Source organism: Apteryx mantelli, chromosome Z, assembly GCF_036417845.1.
Source record: "Apteryx mantelli isolate bAptMan1 chromosome Z, bAptMan1.hap1, whole genome shotgun sequence".
NCBI lineage: Eukaryota > Metazoa > Chordata > Aves > Apterygiformes > Apterygidae > Apteryx > Apteryx mantelli.
The window spans coordinates 24,443,253-24,469,668 of record NC_090020.1 but is presented as its reverse complement, the minus strand read 5'-3'; the positions used below and the strand labels follow the sequence as shown (position 1 = coordinate 24,469,668).

The 26,416-nt window shown below is 41.4% G+C and overlaps 1 protein-coding gene across 7 annotated transcripts; it reads right to left on the bottom strand.

Annotated features, from left to right (window-relative positions):
- Positions 1–1,656: 1,656 nt before the first annotated feature.
- ACER2 (alkaline ceramidase 2) lies at positions 1,657–25,758 on the bottom strand. 7 transcript variants are annotated; one of them, XM_067316067.1, is made up of 6 exons: positions 25,738–25,758; positions 17,090–17,204; positions 16,056–16,197; positions 12,667–12,804; positions 5,705–5,842; positions 1,657–5,029 (listed from the first exon to the last, which is right to left on the bottom strand). In XM_067316067.1, exons 1-6 carry the CDS (start codon positions 25,750–25,752, stop codon positions 4,843–4,845), a joined length of 735 nt encoding a protein of 244 aa, XP_067172168.1. In that variant the 5' UTR covers positions 25,753–25,758; the 3' UTR covers positions 1,657–4,842. The 7 variants fall into 7 exon arrangements, with proteins under 7 accessions (XP_067172168.1, XP_067172171.1, XP_067172167.1 ...); XM_067316070.1 differs by lacking the exon at positions 25,738–25,758 and adding an exon at positions 25,045–25,067; XM_067316066.1 differs by lacking the exon at positions 25,738–25,758 and adding an exon at positions 24,631–24,738.
- Between the last annotated feature and the right edge of the window lie 658 nt (positions 25,759–26,416).

Sequence of the window (26,416 nt, the reverse complement as noted above, 5' to 3'; positions counted from 1 at the left end):
CTTATGATTCACTAACCCTTCAGTTTCTTTTAAGAACTGTTCCTTTCCTAGTTATTCTGCATCCTATAATGTGAAGTCAATGATACCTACATATGTGAACTATCTTGTTGTTACTCTATTTTGTCCTATTTTCTACAATTCAGCAATCTTGCTTTAGATTTTAGATCTGCTCATCAATGTATTTGTGGACCTTCCTAGCCTTTATTTTACTAAGGCCTTCCTTTGAACCATTAAATGCAACCTGACCCAAGACAGATCCCTGCTGAACTCCACCCGATACCTTATTCCGTCTTGATAATAGACCACTGAGAACAGCCCAGAAGCAGCTATCCAAATGATTTCACAGTCCTCCACAGAATTTTCATCAAACCCAGGTTTTCTAACACTTTTATAATAAAATTCTATCAGGCAGTGTCAGAAATCTTGTCAGCATCAAAATCACAGTTTGCTCTTGACAAACTCATTCACCTCCTCATTAGATGCTGGGAGTTTACAAACAGTTTTTTATTGTTCCTGAATTTGTGGGCATGGAAGTCACCTTCAAACTTCAGCCTTTCTCAGCTTGTTCTCAGTGTCTAACTGACAGCCAAAAGAGGGATCATCTGACACTTACAACTGCACCTTTTGGGGAAGTTTTTGAAAATGCTAAGAGATTCTCTCTCAAAAGTTTAGAAAAAAAGGCAGGTTTGTGTGTATGTACAAAAGTAGTTCTGCCATCTCTGGAAAGGATGCCTACAAAGCTCCTTCCTACAGCTATGGCCCATGTGTGGCTCTGGGTGCTGTAGCTGGTATGAGCTGCAGTCAAAGCCCATCCAGAACTTTGGCATTTATTTGGTTTCTTTCCTTGGTAGATTCTCTCTTGTCTAATAACACAGTTCAGGGGCCAGCTTGTCTCTGTCCAATTTGGTCAAAATAAGCCAGGAGCTTTGAAGTTATCAGAGAGATGTAGTAGCACAATCAGGCTAGCCTCGTTTCCATGGGAAACAATGTCAATAATTTCCAGATAGAGGAGGCTGGGTGACAGAACACTATCTGTTTTTGACAGCTTGCCAACTACAGACATTAACTCTGAGTAAGTAACATTCTTAAATTATAGCTATATTTTCACATAATGGCTATTTCAAGCCCTATCACATCAGCTTATGTGGATCTGCAAATGTCATATGGAAGGTCTTTTTTGTGGAGTGAACTGTGGTAAGAAGAAAATAGGAGGGGAGGTGAAGGTGGAAGGCTAATATATACCATTATTTCTCTAATTTGGGAGCATAGTCTTGGGCAATAAATGTTGAAGATGCATACTGTATTCTCCCAAACATACTCACTCTGACTCAGTTCTCTGGATTTGTGGAAATATAGCTATTCATTTTTAGCCATTTCTTGCTGTTTGTCCCTCCCTCCTCATTCATGTGCTTGCCATTTCCAAGTACTTGTTCTACCTGGATTGCAAAACATCAGTTTATTTGTTCAGCAATGTAATTTCCATCTCACTGAACAATGGTCTCATAACTAATGCAGTCTCCCTCTTGCCCTAACTGTCAAAACTGCTGTTGCCTGAGTCAGGGGGGAGCCACCCTTATCATAAGTTGTCCTGCTCCAGGGCATTATACTGGCAGCTGCGTTCCTCTCCACGAACATAATATATGAAAACACAAACAGTATTTATTCTAAATGCAGTTTAATATTGCAAAATATTATACACTTTCCACAAACATTCAGTATACAGACTTCAACTGAGATGGGAAAAAAAAAATATTACATACTATTTATTTAATTTTTACTGACTGAGTTGGGTAAGTGTTTGCCATCACTGGAAGTTGAATATCCTTTCTTAAATATAGATAAAGCACTGAAGGAAGGATGGATAGATGTCACACAGCAATACACAGAATCCACATTATACCCAACACACACTATTGCATTCCACTAGTTAAGCTAAAATACTAACTGAACCTAAGGACTTGGGAAGCAGTCACCTCCTGCCAACATGGGAGGAAAGCATGCTGGGATTTTAAAACTCGATGGGTGCATATACATCACTTAAACTTCAATATAATATGCCTACTCGTGCGCATGTCTATCCATCTGTAGGATCAGGGCAGTGCACAACCACCCCTGTATGCCAATCACATGCTTCGTTGGGTGCTGATGTTATCCTGGATTGCAGTCTTAGTCCAAAGTACAGTCTTTGAAGCTGTGAATCTGATAAAAGCTGCAGGCTTTTCTTTTTTGTTGTTGTTTTTTTTTTTTAAAGTGGCTTTTGTCAGAAGGGCTTAGTTAAGATTAATTTAACATAAAATGCAATAGCTACATCTAAAAAGGGTAGCCTGCTGTTACAGTGGAATACTCCCAATCAGTTCTACAGTGGAGCTCTGCCTATCAGATAGTGATGTTTGTTCACAGAATCTGTTATTAAAAGTGCAAAGGTCAGAGGTTAGTCAATAAAAAATACAGAAGAGGCTTCTCAGTCTGTACACACATTCATTCACTTCTACAATAGCTGAATACGCTACTGCCACTTTTTAAACTATAAAAATCACATTTCTGTGAGCAGTCAGATCCTGCACAGCAGAAGACAGCAGTTGACAGCAGGTTCATTAGAGCTCTTTAAGTCAGAGAGCTTGCTTTCAAGCTAAGTATTAAGTAGGAAGGTTCTGGTCATTTTCAGCAGTAGATATAACAGCAGTTACTAACTTTCTATCAATATCGAAAATAACTTATTTACCATAACATAACTATTTAGTAAAAAATGTTGACGAAATCTACTCAAAGTAGGGCCGTGTCAGGTGACAGCAACCTTAGCCGGGTTCCAGCCAGCAACCCTATCTACATAAGATCTAATTATAAGAATTTTAATACCTGAGAAGTGTTTGAAACTGAGCATTCCATAATTAGGAACAGAGGAAGAGAAAGGAAAAGGGATTGTGTTTCAAAGAGTAAGAAATATTACAGCACAAATTGTTAGAAGGTCCATATAAAAATTACATGAGTCAGTGTCCAAAAAACCGTGTTTCTATCACACAAATCTTCAGCAGTGGTATAAGTCTTCATTGCTCCACTGAAGTGAAAAGTTATGGCTGCTTTTTTGATCTGATAGTCACTTTGTAAAATGCAAAGATTTCAAGAAGCAAGCAGGCTACTTATCTGCTTTGAACCTCCCAAAAAGACAGCTACATCTCCCACTTACAACTTTGCTTTAAGCATAACAGCATATCTCTCAACTCTTGTTTTCTGAGCATAAATATGAATAGAAAAGTTATCTGAAAGGTTTCACAGTGCTTGAAAGCTAATTCACCCCAAAGTTCTTGTTAAAAAATAATTTTCCTAAAGATGGTATTGTTTAGAGTACATTTTCACATTGATAAAAAACAAATACAACATGAGACTTACTAGCAAAGAACAAAGCAAATGGTATTTCCTGGTCTTGTGTTCAAATAGGAAACATCACTTATTACTAAAACTGCACATCCACATCCTTAACCCACTTACAGTTCTGACAGCAGGCAGAATGCCAGCAGATATTGCTTTCCCTTAAACTGCAGCTATTAGCATATGCAGTTGCTAACATTTAAACAACATGCCTGCACTTTGCATTATTCTGTAAACAGATCTAGCATAAACAACTTGCAAAACCGACAGCCATGCCTAGATCTCAACCCCAAAGTATAACCTTACAACAAACTGGATCTAGATATCCTTTATCCTTACAAAGCAGGCTGAAAACAAATGAAAAATCTGTATCTGCTATTCCTTTCTAATAGTGCAAGACTGAATGCCACATTTCACTCCTTACTGTAATCTAAGTCTTCATCTTGTTTTTTTCTAAATGTACTACCTGAACACTAAACTATTGTTCCTGTGTCTTTCCAAAGCACTGATGAGAAATTAACACTCTCCAATTAGACATATAGCTAGGCACCTAGGAGTTTTTACAGCTTAACTGCACTGTCAGTCTATGCTGACCTCAGCTCTTATTGAAGTTAACGTCCATGCTTCTGCGGGAGCTTCAGGGCCAAATTCAAGCCCAAATGTGCCTGCAGAGGTAGAGAGGGACTTCCGTAACATTTTCATAAGAGAGAAATATGCAGCATACAGGTGTCCACGAATCAGTGGAAATACAGAAACATTCAAAAACCCTGAATTCATATTTAGTTTTAGGGCCTGATTTTTCCCTCAACTATTCCTGAATTTACATTGCCTAACTGCACTGAATCCAGTTATCCAGTAACTTATAATCACTTTGCAGAGGTCTCCTGCTGTACTTGGGGAAAAACCACAGGCTCTATGAGCCAATGTCATGTGTGTGATGCACAGCTGGCCTCCCTGTGCTAAACAAACACCATGGGTTGGGAGGAGCATGAGCTTAGAGCACACTCTTGTGGCCATGTGCAACCACATCTAAATAAGAGTTGGGAAGGACATGGAGATGGAATATAGGCATCTCTGACCAGCTTCTTTTACAAAGAAAGCCTTAAGTCAAAAGTTACAAAAGATGTGAATCAAGCTCCAGAGGTGACCTACTGCAGAAAACATTCTTCCTTGACTCTAATATTTGGAAAGAGCTTTTAACAAGAGAAATGCTACATTGAAAACAGAGTGCAAAATAAAGCCTACCAGAGTAGATCGAGTTCTTACTTCAGTGTTCAAGAGCCTCCACCTCCCTGCTTCCTATCACTTCTTTCCAGAAACAGAGGAAAGAACACACTTGCCACCTGTTACTATGACATGTGGGAGTGCTGCGTATCTTAGGAAGAAGATAAAATACAACCTTGTTCATTTATCATTAATTAAGTATTGTCTGTGCTGGAACGTAAGTTGAAAATCCATCCCATTCCATGGTTGATTTCATGTGATCTTCACAGGTGATTTCTTGTGTGCGCAGAGGAGGGTGACATATGGAACACCAATGAATGCCCATCTCTCACTGGGCCAGAACTTTATGACAGGGCCCTGCTCAGGGATCTCAGAGGCAGCATCGAAGTAAGCAAAACAGACACAGCCTAGGTAAGCTGCAAGACAAATCAAGATGTGCCTGAGGAGACAGAAACCCCGCACAAGAAGAAAAATTCAGTAACTTGATTTCAGGAAAGGGATCAAATATATCACCATGCTCTAAAAATCAATCCATCCTTCATCTTTTCCTGAGTTTCCTATAGGGTTACTGTCTCTCCTCTCCTTTCTGGGCAGGCAAAGAATATACAGAATACGGCAAAGTATAAAACTGTTTAGTTTATCCTTGGTCTAAACTGACTGCAGCTTTTTGGTCTTTCTGTACCTGACAGAGTTGCGTAGAAAGGCTGAGATACGGCACTTAGAGAGCACAACTTGCTGGATGGTAAAAGAGAAAAGGTATCAAGCTCTTCACTGCTGCCCCTTCATCCTCAGCTGTTAACGGTGGAAGTTTAAGCTTTCATAGCCACTGTTTCAGCTGAGCAGTGCTACGGGATTTTTAGTAACCAGTAGGACCAGGGATTCAGTTGCAATTAACCAACTTAGCATCTGAAGCATCTGATTAGGTCTAGGAACTTCCTAAATCTACCACCCTGGATAGGGTGAGACTTACTCCTGGCTTACAATCTTACCAGTAAAGCTATCTAGCACTAACCAGAAATAGCCATCTGAAGCCTATATGCAAAGCCCAGAAGGGTGCTTTGGTGGAGACCTGTCACATCTGAATCAAGCCGTGGAGTTTATACAGAACACTTACCATACACAGTGCAAATAGGGGAAGTTAAATGAGGACCAGATCTCACAAAATGCTTTGTCGCTGATCCAGCAGAAAAGTGCTAGCATCCACCAAAGACCTGAAAAGAGACCCAGTTTGTACACACGCAGGTTTTCACACCTGAGGAGAAAAACACAAGGAAGTTGTTGTAAAACAAAGCAAAACCTGCTTCATAATGGTGCAGTTCGGCTATATGTATTTTAAGAACAGGATTCAGAATGCCAGGCACACATCTTTAAAATGGTTCCACCATAAACGTCCTGAAGACAGGAGCTTTATTCACAGTAACAGAGCACTGACCCAGGGCAACGTTGAAGTTACAAAAAGGACCTTTTACTTGGCAGCTCCATGTTGGGTATTGTCTTAAATACCACTGTACAGACATTGGATAAACACCCACATAGTCTCCTACTGAGGAGAAATCTAGGAGAACTCACTGATTGGTTACACGCCTGGTAACAACCAGCCACTCAGCAAGTGCTTAGAGTTGTTCATATTCCCTCTTGCATTAAGTTCTCATTACATAAAGACAAGTAAAAAAGGAACTGGCTAGGATTGTTTTTACTTCATTGGTTGTTTTCTTCCCTATAAGTTAGTAATGTACAATGTAGCTGTTCCAGAGAACTACTTAGGTAGGAACTTTTACCCAAAAGACCTAGGCAAGCATGCTTTAGTAGATGGTGCAGGCTTCTAAATCTCAGACAGAATTCCTCACTTAGCAGTTTTCTTCCTCGACAAGAAATCAGACTTGTTTACCTAGAGGTACTCTAGAGAGAAAAATAACACAAACATTTGCTGTGCTTATATGAAGTGTGGCCTGCAGCTGATCATCACTGAATACAACAGGTGTCAAGGTACTTGCACAGCATTATCTGCAGCTGCAGGTCTACTAAAACACTCACACATTTTACTTGTCTATGTGATGCTTTGTTCTTCTCCACATCTTGGAACTATTCTATGAACCATGCAGCTTTGCTCAAAGGAGTAAAATAAGGAAAAAAAAAAAAAAAAAAAAAGGGATCAATATACTCTTCAAGTCCCAAAATAAGTTAATAGTTTGCTGCCTACCTGTACTTGCTATTTTGGGGTTAGGCCTCTTGGTGCCAGTACATGCAGTTCTGCTGTTACTGGTATCCACAAAGCAACGCTAGTCTGGGATATGACTAGCTCAGTAAGTATGGCTTAGCTTTCCTGTCTTCTGCAAGAACAAAAACTACGATTTGAGATTTTTTTTTTAAGTTAGTGAATTTCCCAGGGGCCCAATCCTTATAGCACTATAGGACAATTCCTACTTCAACGAGCTGTCCTTCTCAGGTCAGTGACGTATACAATAAGCACTCCTAAACTTAATCAGAGAACAAGGTTAATTTGTTTAAAGTGACTTGTCTGAGCTACATTTCAAGAGTAAACAAATGAGCCAATTCTTCAGCTAGTATAACAAGGAATACTCAGCTCATCAGGATCATAGCCCATCTTCTGTTTCTACATTCTAAAAGGAAAATAAGTCAACCCCAAGTGCCCCACAAGCCCTTCCTTTGTCCAAAGGTCCTCAATAGAGGCCCATGTATTCCATGCTGATCTTTTATGTCTTAGACCTCTGTCATAAAGTTCCTGAGAATGTCTCTGTGCCTTGCCCTCTCCAGCAGATCAACAGCCAGCCTTCCTCTCTACCCTGTAGACCCCAATCCAGTCACCTCTGTAGATTTGACTCTGAATCACCAGTCTTCCTATGTAACTCTCAGACTCCTTCACTCAATCTGGGAGGTGTGCAAAGCCTGGCACAGAGACACATTAAAGGGACACCTAACCTTGTGAAACTCAGATGCAATTAAACTGTGTAAGAATAGGCAAGCACTTCTTTACTACATGCACTGTAATAGCATTTATGGTCCCTGATCATCTTTCTACATCACTGTCTGCGACATACTAAACAATGCTGTCTTCTCATAACATAGTGCGGCACAGACAAAAAGCTCTTTGGTCTTTGTTTCTTGCACACAAAACATTTATCAGCCTGATATCTGTCATTCAGGTTTGATACACAGATTTTTGACTTTTCTAACATTAGCCGCTTATTATCTCCATGGCCACATACAGCCTACAAGCCACAGGCTACTCCGCATTCACTGTTAGTGAAGTAGTAACACCAACTCTGTCCCAAGCAAAAATTTGTCACTACACCTTTCCTCATGCAGGAGACAATCTCTGACCACTTAGCATCAATCCATGAAGACAACAAGGATAAGGAGCAGAGAATGCCTGCTGCCCCTCTGTGGTGGAAAAGCAGAATTGCAACCGGTCCCAGAGTTTTACTAAAGGAGCCCAGCTCAGCGTTCAGAGAAAGTAAAAACATATACAAAATAATTCTGTCCAGGAATACTTTTCTGAAGATGTTGCAGCACCAGCAGCAGCAGCAATATACCTGACTCTGGTGTACTGTGAGTTCCAGAATCTGAACAGTTTTCCCTGCAAACCTGTAGGATATTTTTTCACTCTTGAAATGTTATTTCAGTCAACATTTTAACAGGTATTTGGGATTAAGAAACTCCTAAGGCTCAGCAGGAGGCACCTTTATAGCTACTGGATAAATGACAGAAAAGCTACCCAATGCATAATCTTGTTGATGGAGGATTTTCTTCAGTGTCCTTCACACAAGTTGGGCCTGGCATTTCTTTTTTAAGCCTTCTATAAATAATCTGACATTCAGAATCATCACATCTATCATCATTTATTCAGAGAAGAGCTTCACATGCCAACTAAATTGCTTGCTGTAATCTCCTCCACAAGAAAGATATCAGACATTTTTCTAAAAAACAGTTTTCCTAAAAAAGACCCACATGACTGCCACAAAAATTAATATTCCACAAAACATACAAACCAAAATGGCTTTTTCTTAAGCCTCAATTCTCCAACACGTGACAAACAACTGACACAGTCAGAGGAGGCAGGGCAGGCCCAAGATGTCTTCAAGACTGTCTACACTGCTTATTGTAAAAAGGCCCCCCCCACCCCGAAATAGTGTCTTAAATTTAAAAGGCTATAAAGAACATGAAGAAAAGGGCAAGGAGATTCTTAAGTTGTCTATGAAGTTCCAGAGAAGAGCTACAAGAATTCTTCCTTACATACTCTTATGAGACACCCTAGTAAGAGTATATCCAAAATTTGGCACAGTTTTACCAATAAAATTATACTGGTAAATCATCCTCATGCAGGTCACACTCCTCCAAATAGCTGCAGACAGTATTAATTCCTTCCTAAAAGAGGGAAAATCATTACTGGTCCAAAACCACTGCTCTATTAAACATAGGGCTTAATTCTTTCCCTTTAATGCTGAGAATGACTTCTACTTTTTAAAGGACACACAGCAGTTTAAAAAAGCAAGAAGTCAAACACAGAAAACTCAGTGGGTATCTGCATGGCTCAATTCTGTGCACTCAACAGGTAAAACCAGACTGTTATGCTAACTACTTGTGCATTCTGACAGAGCAAAAATTTTGTGTATTCACAATATGGAGCCTTTCTGCACCTATCTGAAAGAAGTAAACAGACACATGCAATTGCATGCCACTTAAGAGGCTTGGCCTCAAACATCCAGCTCCTTTAGTCAGTGACCATGCCTATCAACATCTGAATAGTTTGAATACTGAAAGAAGACAACAATTAAACCACATGGTTCCAAAAGTTTAAGGCTGCAGAAGAAAACTGAAAGCTTATTAAAAGAAAGTTTCCCACCACAAGATCAGTCACGAAAATGGTACAGGCAGTAATGACAGGTTTGCTCAGTATTACCAGTGGCAATTGCAACTCATTTTTATAAACTGCAAACTACTAGATGCTGCAGGATGTATTACAAAACAGTACTCAGAGGTAGGAAGAGTCAAGCACAAAGAGGAGAGCAGAGTTTGCTGAGTTGGGTGATACTCCTGTGTTTTCTGTAATCATCCAACACAGTCTTGAACTCCTGTAGAGGCAGGTGCTTTGGATCTGGAGGCATGCTTGTTAAGGAGACAGTCCTACCTGCCGTGGATTTCACCACAGTGAGAAGATTTATTCCAAACACTAGCTGTGCCCCAGTAAAAGACATAAACCCATCTCACCTTGTTTACTTCTAAACAGACATGGACACTTAGCATTCAGAACACCCCTGTAAAGGAACCTGTCAGCTCAGAGTCTAAAACACTGTTCCTCCTGCTTTGCTGCTGATCTGTAATATACTCCTATCCCTAATTTAGTTTGAAAAAAGCTGGACCCCACAAAGCTTCTTTTTGCACCTTTTGCCTGCACAGTGCACTGTGCTCTGGGATTTAATATGAACAGCAGTCATTTAAACACCAGAGTTTTTTCAGACACTGGTGTCCCCAGCCATTTGCTGTATAAGGGACTGAACTGCTAAACACTTCCAGTAGCATTATCTTCCAGCATCACAGCAGCACCAAACACACATACAGGCTTTTCTTCAAATCAGGGGAATTTGCTGGGTGCTGGTTAACAGTCTGATCCTGCTTCAAACTATTCATCTTGACATACGTATCTCCCTTTATACCCTAAAGAATTTTTTTAGCTCATAACTAGTTTAACCTTTTAGTCAAGGGAATAAGGGAGCTGTGAGCAACCTGTGACAATGAAGTAGGACTCCCCCACAGCCAGATTTCCAGTAGGAGAATCAAATATGAATGGACAGACTTGAAGCTAGGGCAAACCTTCACTGTTTTATCAGGGCTCAGATGTCACCTGAGTATCAGCATCCTATCATCTGCACACTTGAGACAGTTACATGACTGCTGATGAATCACTGAACCATTCTAATTTGATGATGTTATAATTTCAATCATTATTTAGCTTGTACCGGCAAACAACAGGACCCACATCCACTTTCTCCCTGACATCATCCCTTTTAAGAACTTAAAAAATTTGAGGCATGTGAAGGGATTATTTTGGACACAAAAGAGAATAAAGTCTTACAATTTCCTTGTCTTTCAGTGACAAGTTTGTTTCTAACTGCTTTTTGTTCTTTTGACAGTCTCAGACCCCCAGTACTTCTTGCCATACAGCCTACCCAACTAGCTCTGCATTAAGAACATAATACTCTTGGTGATAAAATTCTCTCCTCAACAAGGATGAACATGAGGCAGAAAATCCTCATTTGAAAACACAGTGGTCTGATTCACCAAAATTCTAAGCAAGATTTACAGCAGCCTATAACTAGAAGAAGCAACTGGTCTGAAGGCTTTACTCCTCCCTTCCTCAAATACCTATTTCACAGATAAAGATCCACTGCAGACTGCCAGGACTCTGATGTGCAGCACTCTACTGACTCCAATAGTGAAAAATGGGAGAATCCCACTCATTTTGAATAATGTTTAGACTATTTTTCCTAGTACAAAAAAAGATGAAATGATCCTTCTGAGTTTGAAAGAATGCATCTCATCCCCCAGGGATAAGCATAACTTAAAATAAAACCTTTAATTACTTGTCTTTTACCTTTAGGAATTTATCAAAAAATACAAAGTATTACATGCCCCCAACTAAGAGGGCTGTATGCCACCCTAGGTCCTTTATTAATCATCAGTTCAAAAGAAAGTTTGTCTGCACCCTTAATTCTCTAAAAGCAGATAAAGTAACTCCACACATTTTAATGAAATATGACCTTTTGTAAGATGTATTCTTTAAAAAGCAAGTATCCCTAGGCATATCAATGTCTAGATTTGATGCAATAGCACCCAAACCTATGACACACTTACCATTCATCCTCTCAAGTTTGACTTACACTTGGAAAACTGAAGGATAGAGAGCTCACATGAATTGTTTGATGCTACAGCCAACTCTCCATTTGCCCTGTTAGTAGTTCCCTGGTGTTTTCATCAAAATAAGACACCTCTACTAGCATCCTTCATCTACAACCTCCTTCTCTTCTGCACAGCTGACTAGTGTGCTGTTTCCCCTGCTCCTTTTACCACAAAAATGGTTGCTGCTCAGTGGAGCATCTAATGACAAAAGATTCAAGGACATCTTCACAAAACATTATTAGCAGAGGCTTCTAGTGGATGGGGAAGCAATGCCAGGACAGGACAAGGTAGGAAACAGGAGAATCTCTCTGTTGTAGCGTAAGTAATCAGAACACAAATGTTTGGTCCTGCTCTTGTATCTTTTTATGGACATATACAATGTGTGAGAGCCAACATAAGGTGTGAAATCCTTCTCAGGCACTGGGGAAGAGTGGGAAAGGGCAAGTTCGTATCTTTCCTGGTACTTGTCATGTCCTTTTTGCAGAGAGAGTAGAGGGGGAGTAAAAAGCATTGTCTGGACAGCCACTGGTACTACTGTCACGGTAAGACTGTTTAAAAAGTTAAGACAAATCTCAGGCTCTTCTCTATTTGCATTCTGGTTTTACAGCCTCTAGGGCCCTGACTAGCAGCTGTCCTCTACAACCCAGTGCTTAACTTTCTCTTTACCAGCCTGACTCCATTATATTATCAGTGTCCCCAGAAGACAAAGTGGTGTAAGACTTGTGATAAATTTTGAGAGCTAGCACATCTTACATGCACGTTTGTGCATTGCCCCTATGTTCCCTCTAGTACCCAGACTGATCAGCTTCACCCTTATGTAGACCACAGAGCAGGAAAGCAAATTTGTGACTAGAATGAAAACCTTGTCATGATTCCACAATAAATGATCAAATTTGAGTCACATCAGGTCACAGCAAGAGAAATGCTGCAAGAGGACAGACAATAAATGGCCTGGCACAATCACCTAGGGAAAAAAAAATCCTTGACAAAAATGTTTAAGCTGGTAGAGCAAGTTTATACCAGATCAGTGCTCTGCATGATGTGGGAGACACATTTCTGATCTTCTGTCATAAGCACTGAAGCCAGATCTACCTTATCATCACATAATTGCCTAAGGATCTCAGAAGGCAATGCTGCATTCAGGAAAAACATACTCACCTCTTCAACTCAGCAATGAGCAAAGCTGTGCAAGGAACACCCAAAGTCATTAGTGAGATGTTGTTGATAGCAGGCTTGATGAAGGCAAGGCAGGTAGTAACCCCAGAAAGTACACCTACAGCAGCTTTAAAACGGCTCCTGAATTTTTTTGGGGAAAGAAAAATTGCTTTGAATTCAAAGCTTTTAATTAGTAAAAAAAAAAAAAAAAAGGAAAAGAAAAAAGAAATCATAAAATGATGTTAATAATGTAACAAAATGCAGGTTTAGGTCCAAAGACAAGGTGCACAGGGTGGATGTGGATCCTGTGCTGACTTGCATAGGCATGCAGAGTTAATCAAATACACAAATCCTCACAGGTGTGCAGTCTTCTGAAGCAACCATGTGTATGTACACACACACACACACACACACACACAAATCACTGGTTTCAAATCCCAAGGCCCTACTCCAATCTTCCTCCTGCCACAATAAATCAAGAACAAATCAATCCCAGTACATGGCACTGTACCTCCCCAGGGCAGTGTTGTGCCATCATTCCCCATGCTTTTAACATTGATTTGGGGGACTTTTTTTTGTTATCCTTAAACACCTTTTACAGTTATGTTACAGTCTTTATTTTATTTTCCTTTATCTTTTCTAAGTCTTAAAGATTAGCAAAAACTACAAGGTAAATGAGAACATTTTCTTCTAACCAAATTCATTTTTTTAAAGATTATATTTTGGTATATTACTAGTGTAAATGAAATCACAGTTGGGCCCTACAGAGGAGAAATTCTGAATTAAATTCATGTTAAATATTATTTAAGCTTCCAGTTACATGGCTTTGTATTTTAAACATCCTGTTTCCAGTCCGTGGCAGGACTAGGGAGGCAACAAAAGAATCTTCAGTTACGAAGTGCTTCTTACATGTTTGAAAAAACAATCTAATGCAATGGTATGCTATAGAAATGTACACATAGGGCTGGGTTCTGCTCAAGACCTCTAGGGAAAATAGCAAATTAACTAGAACGAAGGCCCAGGAATGCAAAAACTCCCTTAAGTCACCTTTGTGCCCCCTTCCTCCCCACTTTTCTGGGCTGGAACTAAAAAGTATCCTGGCACTGGTCAGAATAGCTTCTGGGGACACTGCAAATTTGGGATCCAATAGGCAAGCTCTAGCAAATCTAGCAATGTTGGCCTAAATCACTGCTTCTCCTCAGCTGTCTGACTCCCCTTGCAGTTAGAAGCTGCTGCTCTAGTGCAGGAATGGCAGAACACGTTAAAGCACTTGTGCCTCAACATCTCAGTTTGTACCACAGCTAAAACTACCACCATGAGATACTTGCACTAAAGTGACAGACTGACCTGCAGTGCAGCAGAAGCACAGTCAACATGTTATGTTCAGCAATACCCTGTGCTGGAAGAGGCAAAAACATCCGAGTTGGGTAACATCTTAAATTGCCATAGATTAATCCCTGCTTTTATCCCTAGGTGTGCCTTCCCAGCTCAGACTACATTCTGGTTATAAAGGTGTCAACCCTGGACCAAGAAAGGGGATCACCATGCTGCCCTTGAACTACTAGCCCATAGCTTTATAGAAACAACTACAGCCTAAAGATGGGTATTCTCTTTTTAATTCTCCATCTGAAGTAGGGACCATTCTCTGGCCCCAAGAATCATCATTCTCATCTTCACCAAGCTCATTCCATCTGCCTTTTGCATTAAAGCTTCTTTTCCCACTGGAAGGCAGGTCTCCAGCACTAAGTTACTTAAGGGGGATGTTCTGGATCTGATGCAAATGCTTTAATGACCTTAAAGAGACCACAAATAGGAGACGGTGGATAATAACATTTTCAGTGTCCAAAATCCTTAGTGTGATGCAGGTAAAGAACATGAAGAACATGCAGAACATAAGGATCACAGCAGTGAGCACAGGGCAGATATGATTATAGAGGAGTAGTTAGGTAAAGCAAAAAAACCAAAAATGTAAATAAACCTGTTCTGGGTTAGGCATCCCCAATCGAATTCTTTCCTCTATATATTTCAGAAAGGAATCAAGATCTTAAAATATAACTGCCTTGACAGATACTAGGGAAAAATGTTCTTGAAAATTTAGCATGGGGGACATGCTTCACCTCTTCTTATTCTTTTTACGGATCAGCTAATCCTGGGAGATTATTATTGACAGGTTTAAAACGAAATTCAATAGAAACAGGATTTTACCCCCAAAATCTTTCTATTCCTTTTAATACGGAAACAGTTTAACCTCTTGGCAATACTTTGAACATACACAGAGAACTATCACAAGGATAGTGACAGATTAGATAAAACAATTCCTCTGGGTTTTTGAGGAATAACTTATATACAATTACAGAAATTATTCAAGAGACTAAACCGTTCTTCAGTTGAACTAAATATCTGAAAGACTTATCATCTACCAAAATACCCTACTAAAATCTCTGCTTGTTAAGTTGATAGAGTCCTGTAATAGCACTGTGTTGCAAAATGCAAAAGTACCAAATTCACATCATAAAGCCATGAGGCTACATAGATTGTACACAGTAACACATGATGCGCTTTTCTCAGGGAAAGCAATTTTGAGGAATGGGCAATCTAGGCACCAGCTCCCCCACTTCCCCCAGTAACTTCTAATCAAGCACACAACAAAAGGATACAAAGGAAAAAAAGAGACAATAACAATATGGGAAGGGAGAAGGCAGCAATTTTCAGAGTGCTGAACATTCGTGTTGCCATTCACACCTCTCCATTATCTCAACTTCAGGCTATTTCATGTAAAAGCGTGAACACAGTTGGGGCCACAGGCTATAAAGGGGAGACAAATCACAACCAGATTCTTTAAACTGGTTCCACTGCTTGGTCTTTTAACCCCTCACGAAACAAAAAAAAATCCTTTTACAACAACAATTGGCTCCTAAACAATCATCACACTTAGCCTTTGAATACTTAAAAACTACACTTAATCACAGCCTTAAACATTGAGATGAAAATTCAACTGAATTCCATAGGCCTATTCCTGTGTATACTTCAGGATATACAAACAGAGGTGGGAAACAGGGTTTCTATTATCTAATTTTAGCCATGGCTTTTATAAACTACTCATTTAAAGGCCTCTTTAGAATCAATACAAAAAACGGGTACTCCAGAGGCAATCCACCTCATCCCAAGACCTGAAGTTATAGGACATGAATCCCACCATCAGGAACTGTAGAATCAGGATATCTAAATCCTAATGGGCTTAAAATATAAACAACAGGAAGAGAATGGAGTGAGAAAAGACAGTGGCAGGAGCCATCAGGCTGGATGATCATTCCCTGTCACTATATGCATGCTTAGGTGTTAGGGTAATATGTTTCAAGAGACAGGGAAGTGTATTACATTCTATGCATTACCTATCATTTCGAAAAACTCTTGGTAGGTATCTCCTCGGGAACCACATGGCAAAAGCACACATCAGAACCCAGAGAATAGCCAGCTCATCCAGCATCTGACCCAGGAAACTCAGGGTGGCATGAAAGTAAACAGATCCAATTCCTGCAAAAGTCAATCAAAAGGCAATATGAATAGTTAAAATATTGTATAGACTGAAACATACTGCTCATGGTCTGGACCCAGTAACAGACAGTGGACACCATTTGGTCTGGAAAAGGTTAAAAAAAAAAAAACCTAGGAAAAAAGTAATTCTGACCATCCTAAGAGGGCAATCCAAATCATCAGCACATCAGATTAATTACAAAACATGTTACAAAAGCAACAGCTAAAGATGCATCTCCCACTAGCAAAGTAGATGTATACATCAGGAAGTGAAATTAAATGCAAAAACAAAAAATAAAACCCAAATGCTTCTTCTGAAGCTTCTCACTAGCACATCAACAGGTAACTCAAAGAAAGGAAGCAGCATGTGATGACTAGGCCGTGATACATGTTTATAGGTGGAAAGTGAGACACTGCCCCACAGGGTTTCAAACAACCCTTTAAGAGTTCCCAGCATCTCTGGGCATTAACATGTCTAAGACCCTTCCATCTACAAAATGGATAAGCATGCAGCTCCATCATTAAAAAGCCTCAGGACAATTCAAATACTGTTATCTTCTTCAGTTGTGTTGAGCACTTTCAACTCCCACTACAGAAACAGCATCAGAGGAAGGAGGGTTAGCGCTGCTCTAGAGGAAGCCCAAATAAACAAAAGAAGTTTTGCAAAGGAAGGATGGGAAGGGAACAGAGCTAAGGCCAGAGTTCCCAGCAGCCTGAAATGCATTTTCCTGCCAGAAAGTACAAGTGCCTCAGCTTCAAGCAAGTACAAGCAGACTTCTCAGTAGACATCAGGGTTGCTTTGTTTTGCAGAAACAACCAAGCGCAAGCAGGAAAAACTAATTTCCTCTCTCTTTCAGTTCATGCATGAGCAAACAGGAATCAATCAACTTACCAACCACAACTAGGAGAGTCCATATTAAATATATTCCACTGTTGAAGCAGGTTGCATATTGACGGAATAAGCACATACATATGGGTGGTAAAACAAAAAACAAGATGTTGCTTATCTGGGAAAAAATAAAATAAAATGTATCAAATATAGACAGAAAATAAAACAGACCTTTAATATTTATAGGCTGTCTAAAACATCCACATTTTTTCATCCAGCAAAGCCTCAGCTCATGAAAGCATGGCCCTCAGTTTCTGTCAAAGCTGAATTGTTTTTACAAACCATTAGCATGTTTTGTTTAATAACATTAAATTAATAACAGTGTAAGAACTGGGAGCAGTGTAAAATGTGACTTGTCACATCTTTAAATTATCTTTCAAATCTGTTCCCGAAGGAACTCTACTGTGAGTCTACAAACACTCGGACAATTGCAATTCAGGAAGCATGAAGCAGCAAACAGATTAGGAACAGGGAGTCCTAGCGTGTGAACTCTCTTCCCAAAGGTTGTCTAGCCTAGCATGGAAAAAGCACTGAAAGTACAGGCACTAGAGAGGGTCAGTCAAGTTTTGCTGAAGTCAAGTCACTAAACAATAGCTATTGTATTGGCAGGTCTGAAATACAAGCTAAGTAAAAAAGGTTACCATTTACTCTTTTTTGCAGGGTAAAGAAAGCCTGAAGTTGTAAATCCTTCTACACTTGATGTTTTTCTACTGGTTCTCCATTAAAGAAATGACTGGAGAACTGAGGAACAACGACCAAAAAAGCTACATAACTGAAAACTAGTTACAGGAGTATGAAAAGGTTGATAATTCAGACCATTCCTAACTTTCTTTTATTTAATATATAAGAGTTGAACAAAGACATATTTTCTCTTGCTTATCAACAATCCAAAAGCATAGTTCTCTCTTTAAGCTCTGAAAAAGCTTTACTGGCAATTAGCATTGGCTGTCACTGTACAGAACACCTCATTCTTTTGGGAATGAACTACCCATGCTGAGAGCTAGCATGGCTCTAGTTTAACTGGGCAGTTAGGGAAAGACTCCACCACTGCTTCACAGTGGAACAAAGGGGAAAGATGAGTTCTTCAGTCTTGCTTTCCTCATGTTCCCCACGCCTGGCCCGTGAGAAAATCAGCCCTAATAATGCTCTCCTAAAACAGATTTACAACAACTCTGGGGACAACAGAGCTCCAGAATAACAGATCCCCTGTTCTCAGCAACTTACAAACGTATGCTGACGATAACGACAATCTGGTGGAGAAAGGATTCAGGAATGGCATACGATGAAGGCATTTACTCATTCAACTACTGTTGTCCACCTCTCTACAGAGTCTGAGCCAGTGTGAGAACAAAGCTTACCATGACTGAAATGGACACATCTCAGCTAACATTTGCAAGACTCATCAAAACATACTCCTAGGACAGCATTCAAACTGACAGTAATTACAGGAGCAGTTTCTCAGCACCATCTAGTTCATGTATGACACCTTCCCTCACGCAAAAGGCACATCCTCACAGACAAGTTGCATTTTCTTCAAAAGTCTTGGCTTTCAAATATCATCAAAGTAAAATACTTAGAAAGAGCTACCACCTTGCTCAGTTTAATATTGCAAATACCCTGCAAATCTCTACCAAAAGAACCCTGGTAACAGTACTCAGCCCAAGCAAAGACTGTCTAATGCAGAGGAGTTCACTGACACTTTCAGCACTAATTCTTTAAAAAGAGAGACTAAAATGAATACACTGAGAAGCCAGAAACTCAGCAAAATCCTACATCTTTCTCTCTACATAAAGTTAGCTCAGTAACTAGGTAATCAGCAGGTGGAGGTTTTCATACTGACAGAAACAACTACCTTGCTCTTTTGACATTTTATCAAAATCAGACCTGTAGCAGAGTGTGTCCTAATGCTGTGCCAATCCTGTGCTTTAACTGTCTGATAATCACAGGTATTTCCACCACTATGAGCATCCGGTTTTCTGAAAGCTGTGGAAGAGCAAGGAGAATGGAGGGAATGGAGAAAAATAAAGACTCTTGAATAGTTCTCGTCTCCTCTTTCATGACTGCTGTAGCTATTCTGAATAAAAGACTCTCAGCGAGACAAAAGGCATGAGCCACAAGGCATGAGCTACCAGGCTCTCTAAGCAGAAGAGAAGCCACTATGCTCCTTGCAGTCAGGTCATATCACCATTCAGTCAAACTAGGGAAACGTCTGTCAGACAGCTACCTCTCTGCTCCTACTGTACTGCACTTTCTAAGCCAGTGCAAAGATCTGTCCTCTTTGGCCAACTACTAGCTCCTACAGGTTGTTTTGTCATATAGTGGGACTCCCAAGGACCCATATATTGTCCTAGGGGGCATTCACATTACTCAGCTTTTGACAGCTGGCTTAGTCTGCCTGTTTCCTACCATACTCTACATACTCCTACACTATGCTAGTCTGTGTAGAGAGCTGAACTCCTCTAGAGACCAGGTCAGACCGCTGCCGGTTTAAGTTAAGTTCCTTCACAGAATTGTCCTCTGATGTATCCTCCTCCCCTCTACACTAGCTAAAGACATAGGAAAGCAGTCTCATAAATGAGATGTCAAAAAGCTACCAGAGTATCATCTGATGAACTGTGTTGTACACCAAGCATCTCTTCAGTAACAACAAAAGGACTCCAGTTCTGTAATTCCTTCAAACTACCAAGGCAGCAAATTTAGTCTTTGTAGTTCACAAATAAAAGCGGTGGGAGGTTGTCAACGTCATCCAGCAATGTCAGAGTGCTGGGTGCAGCATCCCTCTGAGGAGGCAGCACGAAGACCAAAGAGTTATTCGTATGGACTTGTCCTAAAGCAGACTTTAAGAGACAGATTGATTTGCACAAGCACTGTTAAGAGAACCTACATGTTCAGTCAAACAGGTTCACTGAATCATCTTTTATCCATAAAAAAAATACCAACTCTGTGCAGCAGAGGCCTTTAGCCACACCTGGGAGATAAGTCATGGACCAGAATTCCATTGTGCTATGTGCTTTTCCAGGCACAGAGTGAGAAGGCTGCTTCTAACCCTAAAACAAGTAGGACACATACCGTACTGGCAACAGGCATATTAACAAGTCTTTTTGGATCTTAGTGCTCTATAAATTGTTGGCTTTTAGCCACAGCTAGGCCAAAGAGAGGTATCGAGGGCAGGGGAGATCGTTATAAACAAAGGACTGTAGAAGAAACAGAGTTTTTACCTCTACGGTTGGAACTGACCACAGATCAAAATCAGACCAGGTAATCACAGTATATAAAAATTAGACTAGAAAGTCCTTTCTTGGCCTAGGAACAAGATGTTAAATGAAATATATCCACTTATCATACCTGTAACAATGCAGTTTTATATTAGTGATTAGATAACAAAGGAATGGCTCTGCCCTACAGCACTGCTCCTCTGGCACTGAACTCCTTTTCATGCTAATGTCCTGCCTGCAAATGCAAGACGACCTTTGCAATTTAAGATCTAGAGCTTGGTTGTGATTTATTCTTAATGGAATGGCCACCAATGGTATTTCTTAACATTGTAAAAGCTGAAATAATTTCAGTATTAAAATTATTTTCTATTATGTTTACAAAAACCACAATACTCACATATTTCTTTCATCCAATAACTTAAGTTCTCTTTCACATACACCATGACTAGTATTTTCCACAAGTTATACTCAAATAAGGTCTCTGGAGCAATTTCTCGAACAAGTTCCTTAAGTTCTCTCAGTTTCAAGCCAAGGATTCAATCAGATCAAGACCAGAACTAACTTACTGGTTTTTACTCTCTCTTATCAGTCTAGCCCCCACAAGGGCCACATCCTTAGATAAACTGCAACTATCAACACTATCCTTTCCAAGTGAGTAAGGCATCTATCCTTTGAGCTGTGGTTTCTGAAAGTATTTTGCATGTTCAATTTTTGACATAATTAGCCTGTATGGTTTGCTAATGCACAAATCAAATGTTGATACAGTTAATGTCAGTGCAAAAATTAATAATAAGACTACAGACCGTTTCCTTTGAGATCAGTAAAAGGGAATGATTCTACGTTACAATTCTGGAAAACAAGTAAGTATCTCGTCAACAGGAGTCCATCCTCTGGTTCATACAATTCTGGACAATAATTAGATTATTTCCAACTATTTAATTGTATGAAAGGAATATAGGACACAGGCCATGGAGAGAATGCCAGAGGCCAGTTCAGATCACAACTGCATAATTTTGCTCACATCTGGCCACAGTCCTGGCATGTGATGTTTCCTGAAGTCCTACCAAAGATCATGTACTTTTTACTACTTGGTAAGTCTCTCAGACAGCAGTCGCAGTGTTCAACCATGAACGCAGCATGTTTTGCACTGCCGCTTTGTGAGAGAATAGCAAAAATGAACCAAGTAGCTCTGAGGGAGTTTAGAGGGACTGTATCTTCTACATCTTGATCAATGAGCATGCCACACACAACAGTAAAAAACTTCTGTAGCAGAAAAGAAGCAGCAGAGACAATATTGCCATGTTCTCACACTCTTAAGACTATTTGATAGCTTTTTAAAACTTTTATTCCCTTGCTAGTAAGAAACAAAAGAGGAGGAATAAAAACCCCAGCAATTCTCTCTTTAAATGGAAATTTGGCAAGAAATACATATTACATGCATAACTGAATGCAACATACTAAACTGAAAGGTACTGACTTAAGTAGTAAGACAGAAAATGTTACAGTTTTCAGATGCTTAAAATGCAAGCAAGACATCTTTTTTTCACAAATACCTCTGCACATGAATTGTTCTTTCAGCATCTGGGGATATTTGTACGTGTTCTCATCAGGATACATTACTTCATCAATTTCAGAAAAAAAAATCTAGTTTCACTATAATCATTCTTTTAATTTGAGTTACAAAATGTTCCATGGTGTCTTCACTGAAAGAGTGTTAAGATCTGAACAGCAAATCATATCAGTCTATTTCATATATGTTTTTAAAATGAGTTTGACCAATTTGTATGAAATATGTGCATAGATATTCTCCTATTGATGTAATACTGATGAGCACTTTAATTTTCCTTTTAATTAGATCAGGTTTAAACTTATGCATAACAGATTAAGATTGGGTCCCACCAGAATAACTAAACTGATTTTTCCAAATATCTTTCAGATAAACTGCTCCAGCTTCATGTGTACACATATCTTTGCGCGAGACCTCAACTACAACTCTGACCTTAGGCATGATCTTTTAAAATGCAGATTAGAAAGATTTTACTCTACAGCTTGAAGACCTAGATCCAAGTCTGCTGAAGAGTCCTGCCTAAAATTTCAAAAGGTTTCAAATCAGACTCAGAATTGAACTGTCTAAGAAGCAATAAAATTTGGACTCCACTTTAGATGATTATTAGAAGGAGGCCAAAATTTCCCAGCTGTCCTGTGAACACCTGGCTTTTCTGTATGACACAGGTCATACAATCCCATCAACCCACTGCAAATGAAACTGTCCTGATTTTCAGAAGCTGGAAGCACAGAACACAACCACTCACAATGAATTTTTACTACAGAAGAGAGGCTAAACCTCTTCCATATCTACCCTCAATGCAGCCTCTTTTTTTCTCCCACTTTCAGTGTACAGCTTGCTCATTCATACACAGCTGCTGCAAAACCATGAGCTTCAGGGTAAACTTCTAACTTTGCCTCCCTGCTCATTCGTCTGGAACCTCACTTACTCATTGGGACATACCTGTAGCTCCTGGCATTTTGCAAGTTTCTATGCCACAGCTCATCTGCTCAGTACAGTCGGTGGGATATCCATCTGCCTGTGTAGATAGCTCCCAAACACACTAGCTTTCATTAAGAAACTTGATTCTCCTGAGCTTTTTCCTCTGTTTGTTTTTGTTTCTCACACAGTAAGAACAGTTGAGTTCACAGAAACAAAGCAAGCAGATAGTTTTCCCCCCTCACCCTTGATGTTCTCCAACAGCACAGACCTGTCACCACTGAGATGATTTTGGCAGTGAACTGCAAGAAAAACAAGGGAGTAATATGCAGTGTGCAGTGGTATTATTTGTTCGAAATGTGCAGCACCTGCAAGAAAAAAGTCCCTGATAAAACTCGAGCGAGTGAAGCAAGACACCGACTTCTTTTTTTCAGTTGAGTGCAGCACTATCATCTGTTGTTAGCAAGCTAAGAAACACAGATCAAAGAAACCAAGGGAGGGAGAGCTCAGCAGAGGATGGAGTTTGGGGAAAAAAACTAAAAGAACATCTTAAAGTAAAAAAGTCAGACAAAGCAGAAGCACCAACCTCTTATTCGTGCATGCACCACCCACTAAAGAAAACAGAAAACCCAGATCAACCACCTAGACACGGCATTTGCAAGCTTCCATCCTGACAATGTGCTTTTTGTGGAAAAGCAAACTACCAGAAAGCCTGATGCATTATCTCACTCTTTAGCAGATCTATTTATCACTGCAAATCTTTACATAAACAGGTTGTAAGGAGCAGCGCTCCCCTTCCAAGATGCTTGCTACAGAGTGGTCTGGATCTGCTCTTGGGGGTATTTTTTCCACATGTTCACTCCAGGAGCCGAGACGTCTGGGGGGGGGGCGGTGAGAGGATTCAGGAGCAAACCCTAGCTTAGTGAGAGGAAGCAGTAGTCACACTCACCCTCTCCCCTCTCCTTCCTTGCTTCAGCCACGTTCTTACACAAACCCCTCTTCCTCTCTCAACAGTGTATTGCTGACTTCAGTCTGCAACCCCAAGCCAAGTTGGTTTGGAAAGCTACGTGTCCCACAGAGCCAAACTTATCTGGACAAAGCCTCGTAACATGAAGCATTTGTTCCCAATTTGTTCACTGCCTTGAGCACTGTCAAGTGACACGCACCTGCGTAAATGGGATATCAGATACAGGCAATCAAGCAAGAAAATAACACGGTGACACAAGGCACGACACTGAAGAGAACAGGGTCTGTTGTACATTATTGACTAAACAGCTTGGCATAAGCCCTGTCTGAACAGCCTACAAAAATCAAACCACCCAATTCTTCTTATTTTAAAACCACATACTTGTGAAGGAAGAAATAAATAATTAAGGGCCGGTGTTCTACAACTCTGCAAAAACCTTCTGTGCAACTTACTCGCTATCGAACAGCAAGGAGGCCGGGTACACCCGAGACCCGCTCCTCTTACCGGAGAACTCCCCGCAGCACAGTTACACACCGTTACACCGACCCCCTTAAAAGAGGGGGCGTCCGTGGCGTGGCCTAGGCGCAGGCTGAGCGGCGAAACGCGGCGCGACGGTGCCAGCGGCAGGGCGGCACCAGGGCAGCCCGCTGCGGCGGCGGCGGCGGCGGCGGCAGCGAAGCCCCCTCCCCCCCACACACACACGGGGCGGGGGGGGGAGGGGACTCAACGGCTGTAACGGCCGCCGCTGTCAGTGTTCCACGCGGCGCGGGAAGCGCGCGCCCGGGGCAACGGCCGCCCGGGGCCGCCCGCAGAGCCGCCGCCGCCGCCGCCGCCGCTGGAAGGCGGCCGCCCGGCCCCGCCCGCCGCCGCTACGCACCGTGTTGTAAAACTCGGCGATGGCGGGCACGATGGTGTAGTTGTCCTCGCACCAGTCCACCTCGGAGCTGCCCGCCCGCAGCTGGTCCCACAGCAGCAGCGCGCCCATGGCGCTCCCGGCCGCGGCCCCGACCCCGGCCCCGGCCCCGGCCGCGGCCGCGCTGCGAGGCGAGGCGAGGCGGCGCGGCACCGGGCGGCCCTCCCCCGACGGCGTGCGCCGGTTACCGGCCTCCTCCGGCGGCCCGGGCGCCGCCCCAGGAGCGCGCAGGGGCGGCGCCGGTGCGCGGCCGGGGGGCGCCGGCAGCGGGAGGCGTTTCCCGTCCTGCCGCCGCCGCTCCGGGGAGCCGGTGTCTCAGGATACCCTGTCCCTTCTCCCTGCTTCCTCGGCCTGTATTAAGGTAACTTGTTCAGACACCTGATGGAAAGAAGCGGCTGCCGGTTCTGGCGTCCTTCAGTAGGAGAGGCAAGGAGGAGAAGGAAACTGCTCCCCTTTACTTCGCATGCGTGCTAAAGATAACCATCGGTGCTTTCACTATTAGCATGAATACATCAGCTCAGGTGGTCTCTATGGCACTATTACGTTTGTCATATTAAAGAGGTGCTTTTCTTATTGTAAGTAAACTGGAAGGAACGCTCTTCCTAAACAGACAAAGGGTGCATAGCCGTTAAGAAATTATGTGTGAAAATTTAACCCTGACTCAAAAGCTAATCAAATGGCATAGATGCAAGCAAGGTTTTTCTCCAAAGATTTCTTAGCAGATTTCTTAGATTCCTAACTCAACATACAGAGGTATATGACAGTCCTCAGCCGCTTCCATTTCTTAGCTACCCTTCCAGTTTTAAAAAGCCTTTTACAGTCTCCACTTCTTACCTGCTAGCAAAGTTGTCGTAGTGGTATGTAGGTACTCAGTAGCTCATTTTTTGGCATTTTTTATAGTCCTCATGCAGTAAGTTTACAGACATGAGTAATGGTAAAGCTATGCATAATACTGTTCCAAACATCAGTTCCCCTGTTCTGTATTTGCTTTCTAAAATATATGACAGTGAAAACCACTAAGAAACACTATTTTCACCAGTATCTTTGAGAGACAAAATCGTATCACATTACCTTGTGTTCAGCCATTGTGCTGCTCAGTCCATGCTCTAAAGATGCAGGCTACTGCTTTAGGATTTTAGGGTCTTTTTCGCCAACATAGGCATCCTACAATTCCCGGAGTCTCTGGCTGTGCTTTGGCAATTGCAGTAGACTAGTTTTCCCGTCCCTGGTCTGAATAACCCCCGGCTTTTCTATATTTGTTCTCTTGGGCATCATAAAAGCCCTTTTTATTATCCTTTCATTTGCCAGTTCATAAAGTCAGAATACTCAGTAGCTGAAGCCAGCTTCACTTTGAAGTTAGGAAAAATGAAAACACTGCACGGAGAAAAAAAAGTGTGCTTCTAATGATGTGCAAGGCCGTCTCCTCTGCCCCCACAAGGGAAGGCTATGCAAAGCGTCGTGCCTTTGGGGAAGGACAGCTTCCTAGCAGGCCTCCTTGCCCCTCCTGTGACAGCGAGGAGACTTCTCTGCTGACATGTTTTGTGGCTCGCTCCCGCGCAGGGTTCAGAAACAGCAATAACTTCCACAAACACCACTGCGAGGGATTTCCTATCCCTCCCGCTGGAAACAGCGGGAAAAGAAAACAGAGGCCTCTTTAGACAGCGGGTCCCAGCAAAGTATTTCAACCGCAAGCGGTTTTTATCACTACGCTGGTGAAAAGCTAGGATCACAGCTTGCTGCCAGCTCTGCA